This window comes from Salvelinus alpinus, chromosome 4, assembly GCF_045679555.1.
Source record: "Salvelinus alpinus chromosome 4, SLU_Salpinus.1, whole genome shotgun sequence".
Lineage (NCBI taxonomy): Eukaryota > Metazoa > Chordata > Actinopteri > Salmoniformes > Salmonidae > Salvelinus > Salvelinus alpinus.
In genome coordinates this window covers 17,733,577-17,751,766 of record NC_092089.1, presented here as the reverse complement: position 1 = coordinate 17,751,766, position 18,190 = coordinate 17,733,577, and the positions used below count along the sequence as shown (strand labels likewise).

Here is an 18,190-nt window from a genome sequence, read left to right as displayed (position 1 = left end):
GTTAGTTATGGTAACTCAGTCCAGTGTTAGTTATGGTAACTCAGTCCAGTGTTAGTTATGGTAACTCAGTCCAGTGTTAGAACCAGGGTTAGTTATGGTAACTCAGTCCAGGGTTAGAACCAGGGTTAGTTATGGTAACTCAGTCCAGGGTTAGAACCAGGGTTAGTTCTGGTAACTCAGTCCAGTGTTAGAACCAGGGTTAGTTCTGGTAACTCAGTCCAGTGTTAGTTATGGTAACTCAGTCCAGGGTTAGTTCTGGTAACTCAGTCCAGTGTTAGAACCAGGGTTAGTTCTGGTAGTCCAGGGTTAGTTATGGTAACTCAGTCTAGTGTTAGAACCAGGGTTAGTTCTGGTAGTCCAGGGTTAGTTCTGGTAACTCAGTCTAGTGTTAGAACCAGGGTTAGTTCTGGTAGTCCAGGGTTAGTTCTGGTAACTCAGTCTAGTGTTAGAACCAGGGTTAGTTCTGGTAGTCCAGGGTTAGTTATGGTAACTCAGTCCAGGGTTAGAACCAGGGTTAGTTATGGTAACTCAGTCCAGTGTTAGAACCAGGGTTAGTTCTGGTAACTCAGTCCAGTGTTAGAACCAGGGTTAGTTATGGTAACTCAGTCCAGGGTTAGTTATGGTAACTCAGTCCAGTGTTAGTACCAGGGTTAGTTAGGGTAACTCAGTCCAGTCTAGAGCAGACTAGGGGCAGGCAGCACTCGGCAGAGAATCATGGTTCTTTGGAAATTGGTTCTGTAAGGCTTTATGATCCATGCAAAAGCGTCTTGTGCGTCCGCATGTGTCCCTTTCCGTTTTACAATGAGAACTTGTTATGTTTTGCGTATAGGTTACCATGACTATTATGCGTTTATTACTGGTTCTCAGAAGTTTTCAGGGCTTTCAGCAAGGACGTTTTACTCTCCTTTTGTTTTCTAAATCATTTGCAGTACAAGGGGATGATGATGATCATTTCAAAGTGGCGACCGATTTGAAAAGTATCAAAGGGTATTGTTATGCATTCACCGGGGTGGTCTCCACTTGCGTTTAGTATCCTACCGCGCACTGCGCGCAGTAAAATTAAACGGCAGCATAAGCACTTTTACTTGATTCATTGTATTGAGAGCTGGAAGGAGGCGCCCTTTGGCACCGTGAACAGGTGTTCATCTGAAATCACAAAACTTGGCCACCACACCGTTCTTGCGCTCAGTCTTGTTGATAGCCGGGGTGCAGTCAGGACGCACGGTAACGGACCGAGATAGGGACCACTGCGATAAACACATGCATTCTGTAGGACGGAACTGACATAATGGGGAAATATAAGATATCATTTAAACAGGTATGATGGAAATGACCAAAGATGGTTTAGAAAACTCTGTGATATTACAATGTCGGATGTTCAAGAGACAATACCTGGGTCGATCTGGCATGCTCCGCTATAGTTATTGTGGGAGACTTGTCGTCATCGCCTCCTATGTTTCACGTTTCATTTTATGTGACAATCTTTTGTAGAATTTATCTGTTGTTTCATTCATTTTCAAAGATGTGCTGTGTCCTCTCCATCGTCTGTGGTTCGGGTATCTGCTCGGGGTATGTTTATGACCGTCCCGAAAGGTCTGTAGAGGAGGCTGCTTCATCAAGGACAGACAGTAAGCAAGATTGGACAACTGTTTTGCATAAAATATAGATATTTTGGGGGACTACCATCTCTCCCTTTCTCTCTCTCTCTGACAATAGTTGATGGGTATTATTGTTGTCTATTACAGTGAGTGCATTGTTTAAAAAAATAGTTTTTTAAGTGTATAATGACGTATTGGGACAAGGTGTGCTGCACTAACGTTATGCATGGTATACTGCAAGCACAGCAGAATCATTTTCTCTGTAATGTAGTTACCAAAATAAGCTTTACAGTATATTTTGAAGAAGCCTTTATGTATTTTGGCTGTAAATGTATATAAAGTCAACTTTCCTTTTGCCATTTTAAACAAGTCGGACAGAAAACTGTCTTTTGATTCCAGAAGCATTAAACTAAATCTTAAACTGACTTAGGGGGCAAAGCAATAAATCATTCTACAGTCTGTAGACTAACATGGAATCCACTGCTTTAAACATGAGTAACATACATTATGTGGAACTTACTATGTTCCCTTAGGTAACTGTAGCGATGGAATTCAAAATGCAGTTTATTTGCAGATCATTTTCTATCAGATCTGTCTGCCAGTGTACACAGAACTAATAAGCAAAGAGTGTTTAAATGTAACAAACGATTACTGTTGTCCTTTTTCACGAGTGATTGGCCTGTTGGTGTATATTTGGGGTTTGTTTGCTCGGCCTCTACCTTGTGTCAATATCAAGTGGGCTTTTCAGACGTTTCTGCTCCACATTTTCTGACCTGGTCTGCATGTCAAAACTCAGAGGTTTGAAGTATACTGTAGGGAAACTTGCCAAAGATCCCACTGCACAGCTGTGAAAGGACATTGTAATCTTTCTTTCACAGGTAGTTTGTTTCCTTTCATTCAGTTCATTCACTGTGTCTGGAATGGGTTTGACATCAAGTAAATGATTAGTTATATGCCTTAACTCATACAGCTATTCCTGTGCAGTAAACTGAGTTTGAATCTTAACAGAATTCTTCCACGTGCTTCTCCTGGCTTTGGCCAGGTTTTCCTGCTGGAGGTTTGTTCCTGAATCCACAAGGAACATCTTACTATGTACTGTCTGTTACACTGGCTTGGTCCCCTCTGTTCCTCTCCCCAACCTAAGGGAAGAGTTTCTCTCCCCAACCTAAGGGAAGACTTCCTCTCCCCAACCTCAGAGAAGTGTTCCTCTCCCCAACGTCAGGGAAGAGTTTCTCTCCCCAACCTCAGAGAAGTGTTCCTCTCCCCAACGTCAGGGAAGAGTCCCTCTCCCCAACCTCAGGGAAGACTTCCTCTCCCCAACTTCAGGGAAGACTTCCTCTCCCCAACCTCAGAGAAGTGTTCCTCTCCCCAACCTCAGGGAAGTGTTCCTCTCCCCAGCCTCAGGGAAGTGTTACTCTCCCCAACCTCAGGGAAGTGTTCCTCTCCCCAACTTCAGGGAAGAGTTCCTCTCCCCAACCTCAGGGAAGACTTCCTCTCCCCAACTTCAGGGAAGACTTCCTCTCCCCAACCTCAGAGAAGTGTTCCTCTCCCCAACCTCAGGGAAGTGTTCCTCTCCCCAGCCTCAGGGAAGTGTTACTCTCCCCAACCTCAGGGAAGTGTTCCTCTCCCCAACTTCAGGGAAGTGCTTACTCTGTTCTCCCCAACTTCAGGGAAGTGTTCCTCTCCCCAACCTCAGGGAAGTGTTCCTCTCCCCAACCTCAGGGAAGTGTTCCTCTCCCCAACCTCAGGGAAGTGTTCCTCTCCCCAGCCTCAGGGAAGTGTTCCTCTCCCCAACCTCAGGGAAGTGTTCCTCTCCCCAACCTCAGGGAAGACTGCCTCTCCCCAGCCTCATGGAAGAGTTCCTCTCCCCAGCCTCAGGGAAGTGTTCCTCTCCCCAACCTCAGGGAAGTGTTTCTCTCCCCAACCTCAGGGAAGAGTTCCTCTCCCCAACCTCATGGAAGAGTTCCTCTCCCCAGCCTCATGGAAGAGTTCCTCTCCCCAACCTCATGGAAGAGTTCCTCTCCCCAGCCTCATGGAAGAGTTCCTCTCCCCAGCCTCAGGGAAGAGTTCCTCTCCCCAGCCTCATGGAAGAGTTCCTCTCCCCAACCTCAGGGAAGAGTTCCTCTCCCCAGCCTCAGGGAAGTGTTCCTCTCCCCAACCTCAGGGAAGACTGCCTCTCCCCAACTTCAGGGAAGTGTTGAGTAGTAGAGACATTTTTTTTTCTCTCTCTCTCTCTGACAGCTCCCTCAGTAGATATTAACGGTTGTCTCTCTCTCTCTCTCTCTCTCTCTCTCTGACAGCTCCCTCAGTTGATATTAACGGTTGTCTCTCTCTCCCTGACAGCTCCCTCAGTAGATATTAACGGTTGTCTCTCTCTCTATCTCTGACAGCTCCCTCAGTAGATATTAACGGTTGTCTCTCTCTCTCTCTCTCTCTGACAGCTCCCTCAGTTGATATTAACGGTTGTCTCTCTCTCTCTGACAGCTCCCTCAGTAGATATTAACGGTTGTCTCTCTCTCTCTGACAGCTCCCTCAGTAGATATTAACGGTTGTCTCTCTCTCTCTGACAGCTCCCTCAGTAGATATTAACGGTTGTCTCTCTCTCTCACTGACAGCTCCCTCAGTAGATATTAACGGTTCTCTCTCTCTCTCTCTCCCTGCCAGCTCCATCAGTAGATATTAACGGTTCTCTCTCTCTCTCTCTCTCTGACAGCTCCCTCAGTAGATATTAACGGTTGTCTCTCTCTCTCTCTCTCTCTCTCTCTGACAGCTCCCTCAGTCGTGGTTAATGGTTAATGGTTGTCTCTCTCTCTCTCCCTTTCATCTCCCTCAGTAGTTGTTAATGTTTGTCTCTCTCTCTGCCAGCTCCCTCAGACTCCCCGTGGATCAGCACGTCAGGATCCTGCAAGAACAGATGCTTTGAATTGGACGAGGCTGAGCCTCCCAACTGCCGCTGTGACAACTTATGTAAAACCTATAACAGCTGCTGCCAGGATTTTGATGAGCACTGCTTGAGAACAGGTAAGCCTGAAGCCAGCCAGCCAGCCTGTCTGTCTGGGTTGGTGGTCCCCCCCCTGCTCCCTTTCATGTTCCCTCAACATGGTGGTCTTACATCTCAGTTCAACCCCTCTGCCCAGTCCAAGTTGGACATGTTCCAGAATGTTCAGTATGTTGTATTGCATCAATGTAGGGTTCAAAATGAACACTCACTTTACTTCATACTTAATGACCTTCACCATCTCTGTCAGTTTCTACCTCATGTATATGACCTTATGGTAACTTGACTCATTGTTGAATGGGACACCCTGATGCAGTTCTAATGGGTCCTTGTTACCTATGTAACATCCTCTCTCATTAATTGATTGATTAAATGATTGATTGTGTCCAGAGGGAGGTTTTGAGTGCAGTAAGGAGCGCTGTGGAGAGAGCAGGAATGACCAGAATGCCTGTCACTGTTCTGAGGACTGTCTGGCCAAAGGAGACTGCTGCACCAACTACAGAACACTCTGTAAAGGTTAGACACTGATACTAGATGTCTCTCAACCTGATACTGCTGCTGCGGGTTAGCCAACCCTTCTCACTGTTGTTGTCATGACTTCCACTACCGGTCCAAAGCTTTAGAACACCTACTCATTCAAGGGTTTTTCTTTATTTTTACTATTTTCTACATTGTAGAATAATAGTGAAGACATCAAAACTATGAAATAACACATATGGAGTCATGTAGTAACCAAAAAAGTGTTAAACAAATCAAAATATATTTTATATTTGAGATTCTTCAAATAGCCACCCTTTGCCTTGATGACAACTGTGTTATTTCATAGTTTTGATGTCTTCACTATTATTTTATATTGTAGAAAATAGCAAAAATAAAGAAAAACCCTTGAATGAGAAGATGTTCTAAAACTTTTGACCGGTAGTGTACCTCTCTGGCTGTATCCTGTACAGTGGTAGTGGAAGGTTGCATTGAACTCTCACATTAACTCTTAATTGGACCACTTTCTTTGGAAGGGGACACTACTTGGTTGCAGGATGACTGTGAAGACATTAGAACCCATGAATGTCCGGCTGGGTAAGAGACTCTATTCACACACTTCAGACCTTTTTATAAAAAACATTTTTTTGTTTAACCTTTCACAACTATTTCACAGCGATTCACAACAAAACGTAAGAACATCAGAGATAGTGTCATGACCTTTTGTCCCCAGGTTTGTCCGTCCCCCTCTCATCATGGTGTCAGTGGATGGGTTCAGAGCCTCCTACATGAAGAGAGGAAGCACAGTGATCCCCAACATCGAGAAACTCAGTAAGATGTTATCAATCATCCAAGGCTTCATTTGACTGGGTCTACTTTATTCAACTTTATTTACTTTATTCAACTTTATTTACTTTATTCAACTTTATTCAACTTTATTCAACTTTATTTACTTTATTAAACTTTATTCAACTTTATTTACTTTATTAAACTTTATTAAACTTTATTTACTTTATTCAACTTTATTTACTTTATTCAACTTTATTCAACTTTATTTACTTTATTCAACTTTATTCAACTTTATTCAACTTTATTTACTTTATTCAACTTTATTCAACTTTATTCAACTTTATTCACTTTATTTAACTTCATTAAACTTGATTAAACTTTATTCAACTTTATTCAACTTTATTTCACTTTATTCAACTTTATTCACTTTATTTAACTTGATTAAACTTTATTCACTTTATTCACTTTATTCACTTTATTCAACTTTATTCAACTTTATTTAACTTTATTCAACTAGGCAAGTCATTTAAGAACAAATTCTTATTTACAATGAAGGCCTAACCCAGCCAAGCCCTAACCCGGACAACGCTGGGCCAATTGTGTGCCGCCCTATAGGACTCCCAATCACGGCTGGTTGTGAGACATCCTAGAATCGAACCAGGATGTCTGTAGTGACGCCTCTAGCACTGAGATGCAGTGTCTTAGACCGCTGCACCACTCGGGAGCCCGTACCATTGCATCATATCTGTCTGTGCCTTTTTACCTGTAGGAGCCTGTGGTACCCATGCTCCTTACATGAGACCCGTGTACCCCACCAAAACGTTCCCCAATCTCTATACTCTTGCAACGGTACGTACTGGTCAGTCATCCTTTTTCTTCCCTGTCTTCCTCCTTGCTGAACTCAGCTGAACATTTTAGCTTCAATTTTGCCGTAATGTAATGTAACATCCAGCCCCGACGGGTTAACACCTCAGTCCTGACCTCCTGTAGGGCCTGTACCCTGAGTCCCATGGCATCGTTGGCAACTCCATGCATGACCCTGTGTTCGATGCCAACTTTAACCTGCGGGGTCGAGAGAAGCTGAATCATCGTTGGTGGGGAGGGCAGCCGGTGAGGCCTACTCTCTCTGTTCTGCGGTTCAGTCACACTGCGCCTACAGAAAGGATTCACACCCCTTCACTTGTTACACATTTTGTTGTGTTACAGCCTGAATTCAAAATGGATTCCATTTAGATTATTTTTCACTGCCCTTCCACACAATACCCCATAATGTCAAAGTGGAATTATGTTTTTACAAATTAATTACAAATGAAAAGCTGAAAGGTCTTGAGTCTATAAGTATTTAACTCCTTTGTTATGGCAAGCCTACATAAGTTCAGGAGTATAGATTTGCTTAACAAGTCACATAATAAGTTGCATGGACTCACTCTGTGTGCAATAATAGTGTTTAACATGATTTTTGAATGACTGCCTCATCTCTGTACCCCACAAATACAATTATCTGTAAGGTCCCTCAGTTGAGCAGATTCAACCACAAAGACCAGGGAGGTTTTCCAATGCCTTGCAAAGAAGGGCACCTATTGGTAGATGGGTAAAAATAAAAAAGCAGACATTGAATATCCCTTTGAGCATGGTGAAGTTATTAATTACACTTTGGATGGCGTATCAATACACCCAGTCACTACAAAGATACAGGTGTCCTGTCTAACTCAGTTGCCGGAGAGGAAGGAATGATTTCACCATGAGGCCAATGGTGACTTTAAAACAGTTACAGAGTTTAATGGCTGTGATAGGAGAAACCTGAGGATGGATCAACAACATTGTAGTTACTCCACAATACTAACCTAAATGACAGAGTGAAAAGAAGGACGCATGTATAGAATACAAATATTCCAAAACATGCATCCTGTTTGCAATAAGATACTAAAGTTAAAAAATGTGGCAAAGAAATTAACTTTATATCCTGAATACAAAGCATTATGTTTGGGGCAAATTTAATACAACACATTACTGAGTACCAACCTCCATATTTTCAAGCATGGTGGTGCTTGCATTATGTTATGGGTATGCTTGTCATCGGCAAGGATTGGTTGAGTTTTTTAGGATAAAAATAAACGGAATAGAGATAAGCACAGGCAAAATCCTAGAGGAAAACCTGGTTCAGTCTGCTTTCCAACAGACTGGGAGACAAATTCACTTTTCAGCAGGACAGTAACTTAAAACACAAGGCAAAATATACACTGGAGTTGCTCACCAAGATGACATTGAATGTTCCTGAGTGGCCAAGTTTTGACTCAAATCGGCTTGAAAATCTATGGCAAGACTTGGCAAGGAAATGGCTGTCTAGCAATGATCAACAACCAACTTGAGAGCTTGAATACTGTGCAAATATTGTACAATCCAGGTGTGCAAAGCTCTTAGAGACTTACCCAGAAAGACACACAGCTGTAATCGCTGCCAAAGGTGATTCTAACATGTATTGACTCAGGGGTGTGACTACTTGTGTAAATGAGATATTTCTGTATTTAATTTTCAATACATTTTATAAAATGTCTAAAAACCTGTTTTCACTTTGATATTGTGTGTAGATTGATGACCATTTATTTTTTAATGCAGGCTGTAACACAACGAAATGTGGAATAAGTTAAGGTGTATGAATATTTTCTAAAGGCACTGTAAGCCATTCTAGAAGCCCCCCTCCCATTCTAAAAGCCCTCCCTCCCATTCTAGAAGCCCCCCTCCCATTCTAAAAGCCCTCCCTCCCATTCTAGAAGCCCTCCCTCCCATTCTAGAAGCCCCCCTCCCATTCTAAAAGCCCCCCCTCCCATTCTAAAAGCCCTCCCTCCCATTCTAGAAGCCCTCCCTCCCATTCTAGAAGCCCCCCTCCCATTCTAAAAGCCCTCCCTCCCATTCTAGAAGCCCCCCTCCCATTCTAAAAGCCCTCCCTCCCATTCTAGAAGCCCCCCTCCCATTCTAAAAGCCCTCCCTCCCATTCTAGAAGCCCCCCTCCCATTCTAAAAGCCCTCCCTCCCATTCTAGAAGCCCCCCTCCCATTCTAGAAGCCCCCCCTCCCATTCTAGAAGCCCCCCCTCCCATTCTAGAAGCCCCCCTCCCATTCTAGAAGCACCCCTCCCATTCTAGAAGCCCCCCTCCCATTCTAGAAGCCCCCCCTCCCATTCTAGAAGCCCACCTCCCATTCTAGAAGCCCCCCCTCCCATTCTAGAAGCCCTCCCTCCCATTCTAGAAGCCCCCTCCCATTCTAGAAGCCCCCCTCCCATTCTAGAAGCCCCCCTCCCATTCTAAAAGCCCCCCTCCCATTCTAGAAGCCCCCCTCCCATTCTAGAAGCCCCCACTCCCATTCTAGAAGCCCTCCCTCCCATTCTAGAAGCCCCCCTCCCATTCTAGAAGCCCCCCTCCCATTCTAGAAGCCCCCCTCCCATTCTAGAAGCCCCCCCTCCCATTCTAGAAGCCCCCTCCCATTCTAGAAGCCCCCCTCCCATTCTAAAAGCCCTCACTCCCATTCTAGAAGCCCTCCCTCCCATTCTAGAAGCCCCCCTCCCATTCTAGAAGCCCCCCTCCCATTCTAGAAGCCACCCCTCCCATTCTAGAAGCCCCCCTCCCATTCTAGAAGCCCCCCTCCCATTCTAGAAGCCCCCCTCCCATTCTAGAAGCCCCCCTCCCATTCTAGAAGCCCCCCCTCCCATTCTAGAAGCCCCCCCTCCCATTCTAGAAGCCCCCCTCCCATTCTAGAAGCCCCCCCTCCCATTCTAGAAGCCCCCCTCCCATTCTAGAAGCCCCCCTCCCATTCTAGAAGCCCCCCTCCCATTCTAGAAGCCCCCCCTCCCATTCTAGAAGCCCCCCCTCCCATTCTAGAAGCCCCCCTCCCATTCTAGAAGGCCTGCATCTGTGTTCTATTTGCACAGTAATGGCCTTACTTATAGCTGGCCAGGTTTGCCTCTCTCTCTCTCTCTCTCTCTCTCTCTCCTTTCATATGGGACTGTTTAACTTGGCTTTGAGCATGAATGTTGTAAAACTAGTGAGTAGTGTTTAAATGTAATAACTGTCCATTTCAAGTTGAAACATTGGATTGGAAATGGCGTCAGCCTTGCAAATGTACTGTAGTGGTTTAAGGTCACAAACGCTTTTGAAGGACCTTTGTTGATGAAAATTGATTTTCCCATTGTCCTTAAAGGTGTTATATACCATTACATGATAAATGATATTGTCTTATATCATAGTTTAAAGATAATTTACGGTGGTTATATCCACTTTTATTCTTGTCCTAGATCTGGATTACAGCAGTGAAGCAGGGGGTGAAAGCTGGAACTTTCTTCTGGCCTGTGTAAGTCTCTCCCTGTCTCTGTCTCTGTCTCTGTCTCTGTCTCTGTCTCTGTCTCTGTCTCTCTCTCTGTCTCTCTCTCTGTCTCTCTCTCTGTCTCTCTCTCTGTCTCTCTGTCTCTCTGTCTCTGTCTCTCTCTCTGTCTCTGTCTCTCTCTCTGTCTCTGTCTCTCTCTCTGTCTCTCTCTCTACCTCTCTCTACCTCTCTCTCTCGCTCTCCTCCCCCTCTCTCTCTACACCACATCTCAAAAATGTCTGTTCAAGGCCATTTGTATCATATTCCCCTCTTCTCAATGCAAAAATATTATGTCCCACAAACTTTATCACCTCACAGCCTGTCAATATTCTCCTCAGAATTCTCAAGTAGTGCTTAGCAATTAACTGACATTTCGTGAATTTTTTTAGGTTATTAAACAGCTAATTTGATCAACGTCGATTCATTTACTTGAATTCAATTTAGTCAATTTGTTTTGTGAGCCCAACGCGCTGTTTCTCTAGGGAGAAATCAAGTCAAGAACTATGTGGGACACTGGGTTGAAGGGAGATGTAGTTTTCATTAAGCAAATATTCAACCTAGTTAAGCACAGAAACGTAGTAATTAACTATATTGACCATAATCCATTGCACCTGTTTTTTCTGGGTCAGGCAGAGATGGATCCTCTTTTCTGCTTGCTCCATTAGGTTAGATACACACAGACTGCATGAGAGATGGATGTACACAACACACCGAGAGATAACATTAGATGGTCTGTCTGCTTGGTTGCTACTGCCTTAGCAGAGATGAGATGATGACTTAAGGAATGAAAAATACTAAGTAATATACAAATATTGTATTATTTCATAGTAATTTAATTTGTTTTTATTGATGTCTACCCTATGTAGACCTGACAGAGACAATGGAATATTTCAATGTTTTGGAAATTTAATGTTTACAATTTTGGCCTTTGGAATTTTCCATTAAAAAGCTAAATTGTTTTTGTAATGTCATTATTTCATAATGCATTTAATGGAAAAAAATAATCATATTGAAACTGAAATTGAAAAACCGTGATATTTTTTTAAATGAGCGAACGGAAATGGACCTAGAAAAGCACTTGTGGCTCAGCATTACTCTCACAGACAAAACACAACAAAGTGCTGCTTTATACTGTCATAACACTGTTGTGGATTTCAGTTGGAGATGTCTGGAAACTACTTGGACATGTTCTTGTTTAGTTGTACTCTGGCTAAACTAACGCATGCAGGCTGCTAAAACAACACAATGCATCACACATTCATAAGACACAGAGGCCTTTGAGGCAGACCTCAGTTCGGAGGCGTACAGACCTAACCGTTTTTGAGAGCAATTTGACTCAAATCGGCCTATTAACATAAAGCGGGGTGCCTGCATGTGACCTTGGCCAGCTGGGGGACTCCTTCAAAAGCAGTGACAAAGTGCATTTCAAGGTGCACTTCCTGAGGGAGGCCCAGGGCACTGAGGAGAAGGAGGTCACTTTACAGTACAGTACAAGACTGTATTATTTAACCAATGAGGAGATGACGGGGAGTTGTGGTTGTAGCTTTGTGGAGGTCTCTGTTAAGACCAACTCCAGGGAGGTCTGAACCAACACCAGAGGGGTCGGGAAGAAGAGAAGCCCCCCTGTAGTGATTTAGTGGGATAAGCTCCACCCCCTTCCATACCCCCCAGGCCCCCCGCCCAGCTCCCCCACATGTCAAGCCCCAGTTAGAGAGGCAAACCCTGGGGTTGATGGTTGGCAGCTGTGCCTAGTGGGCTGGAGGATGGAAGTCTGCTGGTGGCCCACCGCTCTACAAGACAGGAACAGGAGGCTTTGAGGTTCAAAGGCTTCCAGGGGGGAAGGAGAGTGGTGTACCCCAGGACTATATAGGCCTGTTATAATGTCTTTAGTGGTTCTAATCTGGTGTACCCCAGGACTATATAGGCCTGTTATAATGTCTTTAGTGGTTCTAATCTGGTGTATCCTAGGACTATATAGGCCTGTTATAATGTATTTAGTGGTTCTAATCTGGTGTACCCCAGGACTATATAGGCCTGTTATAATGTCTTTAGGGGTTCTAATCTGGTGTAACCTAGGACTATATAGGCCTGTTATAATGTATTTAGTGGTTCTAATCTGGTGTACCCCAGGACTATATAGGCCTGTTATAATGTCTTTAGTGGTTCTAATCTGGTGTACCCCAGGACTATATAGGCCTGTTATAATGTCTTTAGTGGTTCTAATCTGGTGTACCCCAGGACTATATAGGCCTGTTATAATGTCTTTAGTGGTTCTAATCTGGTGTACCCCAGGACTATATAGGCCTGTTATAATGTCTTTAGTGGTTCTAATCTGGTGTACCCCAGGACTATATAGGCCTGTTATAATGTCTTTAGTGGTTCTAATCTGGTGTACCCCAGGACTATATAGGCCTGTTATAATGTCTTTAGTGGTTCTAATCTGGTGTACCCCAGGACTATATAGGCCTGTTATAATGTCTTTAGTGGTTCTAATCTGGTGTACCCCAGGACTATATAGGCCTGTTATAATGTCTTTAGTGGTTCTAATCTGGTGTACCCCAGGACTATATAGGCCTGTTATAATGTATTTAGTGGTTCTAATCTGGTGTACCCCAGGACTATATAGGCCTGTTATAATGTCTTTAGTGGTTCTAATCTGGTGTACCCCAGGACTATATAGGCCTGTTATAATGTCTTTAGTGGTTCTAATCTGGTGTACCCCAGGACTATATAGGCCTGTTATAATGTCTTTAGTGGTTCTAATCTGGTGTACCCCAGGACTATATAGGCCTGTTATAATGTCTTTAGTGGTTCTAATCTGGTGTACCCCAGGACTATATAGGCCTGTTATAATGTCTTTAGTGGTTCTAATCTGGTGTACCCCAGGACTATATAGGCCTGTTATAATGTCTTTAGTGGTTCTAATCTGGTGTACCCCAGGACTATATAGGCCTGTTATAATGTCTTTAGTGGTTCTAATCTGGTGTACCCCAGGACTATATAGGCCTGTTATAATGTCTTTAGTGGTTCTAATCTGGTGTACCCCAGGACTATATAGGCCTGTTATAATGTATTTAGTGGTTCTAATCTGGTGTACCCCAGGACTATATAGGCCTGTTATAATGTCTTTAGTGGTTCTAATCTGGTGTACCCTAGGACTATATAGGCCTGTTATAATGTCTTTAGTGGTTCTAATCTGGTGTACCCCAGGACTATATAGGCCTGTTATAATGTCTTTAGTGGTTCTAATCTGGTGTACCCTAGGACTATATAGGCCTGTTATAATGTATTTAGTGGTTCTAATCTGGTGTACCCCAGGACTATATAGGCCTGTTATAATGTCTTTAGTGGTTCTAATCTGGTGTACCCCAGGACTATATAGGCCTGTTATAATGTCTTTAGTGGTTCTAATCTGGTGTACCCCAGGACTATATAGGCCTGTTATAATGTCTTTAGTGGTTCTAATCTGGTGTACCCCAGGACTATATAGGCCTGTTATAATGTCTTTAGTGGTTCTAATCTGGTGTACCCCAGGACTATATAGGCCTGTTATAATGTCTTTAGTGGTTCTAATCTGGTGTAACCTAGGACTATATAGGCCTGTTAAACATTGATACACAGCACCCCAGACACAGTAAAACATTGATACACAGCACCCCAGACATTTTTTTGTGAACTCCATTTTGTCCTCCATATAATGAACTCATCTGATGTGTCTTTCCAGTTCCATCCCGTTGGAGAGGAGAGTCCTGACCATGCTACAATGGCTTCACCTGCCGGACGGAGAGAGGTAAGTCAGCTTCTTTAATTCTCTTCTTTAGGCTGTTACTATCTGCAATGTTATACCAGCAGTGAAACCCTTCCTCTACATGCATCCAAGATGGCCGCTCTATGCTTAGCAGCAATCTCCATCTGACTTTGAGTAAGTTGTAACTTTGCTTCCATATCCAATTTGTAAGTCGCTCTGGATAAGAGCGTCTGCTAAATGACTTAAATGTAAATGTAAATGTAAATATCCTAGCCCTGTATTTGAGACCTGGGGGTGGTATAGTGTACACATGGCCAATCTAAGATCCCCTTCCACCTGTGTTGTTTCAGGCCGTATGTTTACGCCATGCACTCCGAGCAGCCGGATACGTTTGGCCACAAGCTGGGGCCCATGAGCACTGAGGTGAGCTGGGGGCTGGGGGCTGGAGGCTGGGGGCTGGAGGCTGGAGGCTGGGGGCTGGGGGCTGGGGGCTGGAGGCTGGAGGCTGGGTCTAGGTGCTGGGGCTAGGGCTGAGTCTGAGGGGGAGAGACGGTTGTGGTCCAGACTACCAGTACCTGAGCATGTGTTAAGCAGCACTCACTATAGCAGCACTCACTACAGCAGCACTCACTACAGCAGCACTCACTACAGCAGCCCTCACTATAGCAGCCCTCACTACAGCAGCACTCACTACAGCAGCACTCACTACAGCAGCACTCACTATAGCAGCACTCACTACAGCAGCCCTCACTATAGCAGCCCTCACTACAGCAGCACTCACTACAGCAGCCCTCACTACAGCAGCACTCACTACAGCAGCACTCACTACAGCAGCACTCACTATAGCAGCACTCACTATAGCAGCACTCACTATAGCAGTACTCACTATAGCAGCACTCACTACAGCAGCACTCACTATAGCAGCACTCACTATAGCAGCACTCACTATAGCAGCACTCACTATAGCAGTACTCACTATAGCAGCACTCACTACAGCAGCACTCACTACAGCAGCACTCACTATAGCAGCACTCACTACAGCAGCACTCACTATAGCAGCACTCACTATAGCAGCACTCACTACAGCAGCACTCACTACAGCAGCACTCACTACAGCAGCACTCACTACAGCAGCACTCACTACAGCAGCACTCACTATAGCAGCACTCACTATAGCAGCACCCACTATAGCAGCACTCCCTATAGCAGCACTCACTATAGCCTCCACATTGACTCTGTACCGGTACCCCCCTGTATATAGCCTCCACATTGACTCTGTACCGGTACCCTCCTGTATATAGCCTCCACATTGACTCTGAACCAATACCCCCTGTATATAGCCTCCACATTGACTCTGTACCGGTACCCCCCTGTATATAGCCTCCACATTGATCTGTACCAGTACCCCCTGTATATAGCCTCCACATTGACTCTGTACCAATACCCCATGTATATAGCCTCCACATTGACTCTGTACCGGTACCCCCCTGTATATAGCCTCCACATTGACTCTGTACCAGTACCCCCTGTATATAGCCTCCACATTGACTCTGTACCGTAACACCCTGTATATAGCCTCCACATTGACTCTGTACTGGTACCCCCTGTATATAGCCCCCACATTGACTCTGTACCGTAACACCCTGTATATAGCCTCCACATTGACTCTGTACTGGTACACCCTGTATATAGCCTCCACATTGACTCTGTACTGGTACCCCCTGTATATAGCCTCCACATTGACTCTGTACTGGTACCCCCTGTATATAGCCTCCACATTTACTCTGTATCAGTACCCCCTGTATATAGCCTCCACATTGACTCTGTACCAGTACCCCCTGTATATAGCCTCCACATTGACTCTGTACTGGTACCCCCTGTATATAGCCTCCACATTTACTCTGTATCAGTACCCCCTGTATATAGCCTCCACATTGACTCTGTATCAGTACCCCCTGTATATAGCCTCCACATTGACTCTGTATCAGTACCCCCTGTATATAGCCTCCACATTGACTCTGTACCAGTACCCCCTGTATATAGCCTCCACATTGACTCTGTACCGTAACACCCTGTATATAGCCTCCACATTGACTCTGTACTGGTACCCCCTGTATATAGCCTCCACATTGACTCTGTACCGGTACCCCCTGTATATAGCCTCCACATTGACTCTGTACCGTAACGCCCTGTATATAGCCTCCACATTGACTCTGTACCGTAACACCCTGTATATAGCCTCCACATTGACTCTGTACTGGTACCCCCGTATATAGCCTCCACATTGACTCTGTACCGTAACGCCCTGTATATAGCCTCCACATTGACTCTGTACCGTAACACCCTGTATATAGCCTCCACGTTGTTATCTTACTGCTGCTGATTGAGTTATGTCTAATAATGATTAGGTATTTTGATGATCTGTATAGGGATCAATACTTCTATGATATCCCCTGATCGTTGTGATCGCTGTGTGAATATTGATCCGTGTGTTCTGTGCTGCAGCTGAACAACCCTCTGAAGGAGATTGATAAGATCATTGGTCAGCTGATGGACGGCCTGAAACAGATGAAACTCCACCGATGTGTCAACATCATCATGGTGGGAGATCACGGTACTGCTGCACAACCGCCTTGACCCCTGACCCCTGACCCCTAACCCTAGTCAACACACACTAACTCTACCTAGTCAATACACACTAACTCTACCTAGTCAACACACTAACTCTACCTAGTCAACACACACTAACTCTACCTAGTCAATACACACTAACTCTACCTAGTCAACACACACCAACTCTACCTAGTCAATACGCACTAACTCTACCTAGTCAATACACACCAACTCTACCTAGTCAACACACTAACTCTACCTAGTCAACACACACTAACTCTACCTAGTCAACACACACTAACTCTACCTAGTCAATACACACTAACTCTACCTAGTCAACACACACTAACTCTACCTAGTCAACACACACTAACTCTACCTAGTCAACACACTAACTCTACCTAGTCAATACACACTAACTCTACCTAGTCAATACACACACTAACTCTACCTAGTCAATACACACACTAACTCTACCTAGTCAATACACACTAACTCTACCTAGTCAACACACACTAACTCTACCTAGTCAACACACACTAACTCTACCTAGTCAATACACACACTAACTCTACCTAGTCAATACACACACTAACTCTACCTAGTCAATACACACACTAACTCTACCTAGTCAACACACTAACTCTACCTAGTCAACACACTAACTCTACCTAGTCAACACACACTAACTCTACCTAGTCAATACACACTAACTCTACCTAGTCAATACACACTAACTCTACCTAGTCAATACACACTAACTCTACCTAGTCAACACACACTAACTCTACCTAGTCAATACACACTAACTCTACCTAGTCAATACACACTAACTCTACCTAGTCAACACACACCAACTCTACCTAGTCAACACACTAACTCTACCTAGTCAACACACACTAACTCTACCTAGTCAATACACACTAACTCTACCTAGTCAATACACACTAACTCTACCTAGTCAATACACACTAACTCTACCTAGTCAATACACACTAACTCTACCTAGTCAACACACACTAACTCTACCTAGTCAATACACACTAACTCTACCTAGTCAACACACACCAACTCTACCTAGTCAATACACTAACTCTACCTAGTAAACACACACTAACTCTACCTAGTCAATACACATTAACTCTACCTAGTCAATACACACTAACTCTACCTAGTCAACACACTAACTCTACCTAGTCAATACACACTAACTCTACCTAGTCAATACACACTAACTCTACCTAGTCAATACACACTAACTCTACCTAGTCAATACACACTAACTCTACCTAGTCAATACACACTAACTCTACCTAGTCAATACACACTAACTCTACCTAGTCAACACACTAACTCTACCTAGTCAATACACACTAACTCTACCTAGTCAACACACTAACTCTACCTAGTCAATACACACTAACTCTACCTAGTCAACACACACTAACTCTACCTAGTCAATACACACTAACTCTACCTAGTCAACACACACTAACTCTACCTAGTTAATACACACTAACTCTACCTAGTCAATACACACTAACTCTACCTAGTAAACACACACTAACTCTACCTAGTCAACACACTAACTCTACCTAGTCAATACACACTAA

At 44.2% G+C, this 18,190-nt stretch overlaps 1 protein-coding gene across 2 annotated transcripts in view; it reads left to right on the top strand.

The window, feature by feature from the left end:
* The first annotated feature begins 1,162 nt into the window (after positions 1-1,162).
* Positions 1,163-18,190, top strand: part of enpp2 (ectonucleotide pyrophosphatase/phosphodiesterase 2) — a 40,862-nt gene continuing 23,834 nt past the window's right edge. For both annotated transcript variants that reach the window (XM_071395773.1, XM_071395772.1), the window contains exons 1-12: positions 1,163-1,318; positions 1,523-1,628; positions 4,464-4,619; positions 4,987-5,112; positions 5,610-5,670; positions 5,807-5,904; positions 6,632-6,711; positions 6,853-6,972; positions 10,149-10,204; positions 13,941-14,006; positions 14,315-14,387; positions 16,470-16,578. In XM_071395773.1, coding sequence (XP_071251874.1) covers positions 1,289-1,318; positions 1,523-1,628; positions 4,464-4,619; positions 4,987-5,112; positions 5,610-5,670; positions 5,807-5,904; positions 6,632-6,711; positions 6,853-6,972; positions 10,149-10,204; positions 13,941-14,006; positions 14,315-14,387; positions 16,470-16,578 — 1,081 coding nt within the window. In that variant the 5' untranslated portion in view covers positions 1,163-1,288. The remainder of the gene's footprint in view (positions 1,319-1,522; positions 1,629-4,463; positions 4,620-4,986; positions 5,113-5,609; positions 5,671-5,806; positions 5,905-6,631; positions 6,712-6,852; positions 6,973-10,148; positions 10,205-13,940; positions 14,007-14,314; positions 14,388-16,469; positions 16,579-18,190) is intronic.